Raw genomic sequence first — 2,851 nt, 5'->3', positions numbered from 1 at the left:
AGATAGAAGCGTGCAGAGAGAAAAAAAAAATAAAATAATTTTTTTTTTAAAAAAAAAAAAGGGAGAGAAGAAGAATGAAGAAGATATATAGAAGCGAGCAGAGGGAGAAAATAAATAAATAAATAATAATAATTCTAAGATGTGCACATAGTGTGTTGGAACTCGAGGAAGGAAAAAGAAAAGGAAAAAAACTTTCTGACGTGCTAGTATTTTGACGTGTTAAACCAAAATCTCTGATGTGGTAAAATTTGACCTGGTATTTTACTATGTCAGAAATTTTCGATGTGTGAAAATAACACATCAGAAATTTCTGACATGGTAAAATATTACGTCAGATTTTATCACGTCAAAAATTTCTGACGTGCCAGTTTAACACCTCATAATTTCTGATGTGCTAGTTTTACACGTCAGAAATTTCTGACGTGGTATACTGAGCTGCCAACTTTGCCACGTCAAAAAAATATTTATTGACGTGACATTTTTGCCATGTCACGTCAGTAATTATTGACGTGGCAAAGAATCGTCTATAGCCACGTTAAAAATTGATTGTTTTTTTGTAATGGGTTTTGGGTTGGGCCGGTGGAGATGAAGCTTGAGGACTACTTTAGGTACTCAGATCAGGCTCGGGAGGAAAGGCCATTGTATTTGTTTGACCCAAAATTTGCAGAAAAAGTTCCAAAGTTGGGTTTGGAATATGAAGTTCCAGTGTACTTTCAAGAGGATTTGTTTAGTGTTTTGGGCCATGAGAGGCCAGATTATAGGTGGATTATAATTGGACTGGCTGGGTCTGGTTCATCGTTCCACATTGACCCTAACTCAACGTCAGCCTGGGATGCAGTGATCAAGGGGTCCAAGAAGTGGGTCTTGTTTCCTCCTGATCTAATTCCCCCAGGGGTGCATCCAAGCCCGGATGGTGCAGAGGTGGCATGTCCTGTTTCAATCATTGAGTGGTTCATGAACTTCTATATAACAACTAAAACTTGGAAAAAGAAACCTATTGAGTGCATCTGTAAGGCTGGAGAGGTGATCTTTGTGCCTAATGGATGGTGGCATTTGGTGATCAACCTGGAGGAATCCATTGCCATTACACAGAATTATGCTAGCAGGTATGGTCCTTGTACTATCTATTTGTTTCATGGTTTAAAATTTCATTCATTGTTTGTGGAGAATGCCATTATTAATAATCAAATGTGGTGAACTATGTTTCTACATCATTAACAAGTGGTCTTCAGTACCTCATTTAAGATTGAGTTCGCAATAGTTTGCTTGCCAAAGTTGATAATTTAAAATGCTTCTTATGACTGTTTGTTCAAGAGCCACAGCAACTTATAGTTGATTTGCCCCATAATTGAGTCAATTTCAGAAGCATTGGCATGTAATGCTGTTGTTGTACATATGAGTCTATCAAATGTAGGAATGCTTTACAGGTCGAAATGAATATGATAGGGTGGTGGGTAATTTGTTGGTGTCAACTCATGGTATCAAGGAAACAAAGATAGTTCTTTCCTGTTCACTTCAAGAGTCTATGTAAGTGGTCTCGTTTCTAGTTGAACACACATCATCCCAAACATATTTCCATCTAACATTATAATGTCCATATCTGAACCCAAGCGCCTGGGAAAAGCAGAATAGTTGATGGAATTATGGAATAGTAGATCTTTTTTCTTTATAAGTAATCGAAATTTTGTTAAAACGCAAAAAGACGTAACCTAAGTACACAAGAAGTATACAAGAAAATTCTGAAAACTAGAAATATGAAAATAATTATAGGCAACCATCTAATAGTAAAGGGTTTTGAAGAAAAGGGCCTTTAATTCCATCACTGTTTTCTTGGGATCTTCAAAACTTCGATAATTTCTCTCTCGAAATACACCACATTAAGCAAGACAGATTCATCTTCCATACTGCTACACTTTGAGACTACCAAATTGCCCTCTCTAACATGTGAAGAGATCCACTACTCTTTGAGGCATGTCCCACTCTAAGCCAAATAGATTGAAAATAGTGTTCCATAAAGCACTAGCTATCTCGCAATGAAACTACAAAATTATCAATGGTTTCCTCACTTTTCTTGGACATGCAACACCAATCTACCACTATGATATGTCGCTTCCGTGAGTTATCCATATTGAAGATCTTCCCTAAAGCAGTTGACCAAGCAAAGAAAGTTGCTCTCAAGGGAGCCTTATTCTTCCAAATACTCTTCCAAGGGAAATGAATACTATTATGGGAAATAAGATATTATAGAATGATATCAAACAACCCTCTCTTGGAAGAGGCCTAACAAAGCTTGTCTCGGTCTCAATATGGTGGAATACAACAGATTGAAGAGCAAAGTAAAGAAATCCACCTCCCAGTCCTACGTCACTCTAATAAAATTAATGTTCCACTAATTAGAGTTATTAGAAATTTGTAAATGATCCACAGAAGCATCCTTAAAGCAACAAATATTGAATTGCTCTGGAAAAGCTATCTTAAGGGTTTAATCCTCACACCACGCATCATGCCAAATTTTAATCTTGAAATCGTTACTCACCTCAATTCTAGTAGATCCTTTTGAATAACTTTTTTAAATAAAAGTCCTGCTTTTTTGGTCTTGAAATTCATTTATCAAGTTTTTTTTTTTTTTTTTTTTTAATTGATTAAGGAAAGGGTTACAGGAAATGATCATTTCCACTCCTGATCCAAAAGGAAGAAAGAGAGGACGATCCTAAAAACGAAAAAGGGGTGGGCTCCCCAACAATAGACCCAAAACAAACTAAAGCAGTGTGGAAATAAATACAAAACGTAGGAAATGGGACAAACAAGTGCCCCGGTCCTCTCAAGGGGCCGCGCAAGGCGGTTTCAGATG

General features: G+C 36.9%; 1 protein-coding gene across 1 annotated transcript; it reads left to right on the top strand.

Annotated features, from left to right (window-relative positions):
* Positions 1 to 558: 558 nt before the first annotated feature.
* On the top strand, positions 559 to 1,437 carry LOC132174033 (arginine-specific demethylase JMJ22-like; the record flags this gene model as incomplete). The annotated part of the gene is made up of 2 exons (XM_059585746.1): positions 559 to 1,106; positions 1,428 to 1,437. Coding segments are annotated over 2 exons (558 nt in total), but the record flags the coding sequence as incomplete, so codon positions are not given.
* Positions 1,438 to 2,851: the final 1,414 nt, after the last annotated feature.

Source organism: Corylus avellana, chromosome ca3, assembly GCF_901000735.1.
Source record: "Corylus avellana chromosome ca3, CavTom2PMs-1.0".
NCBI lineage: Eukaryota > Viridiplantae > Streptophyta > Magnoliopsida > Fagales > Betulaceae > Corylus > Corylus avellana.
Note: the sequence above shows the minus strand (reverse complement) of the source record. Positions and strands in the feature narration are given on the sequence as shown.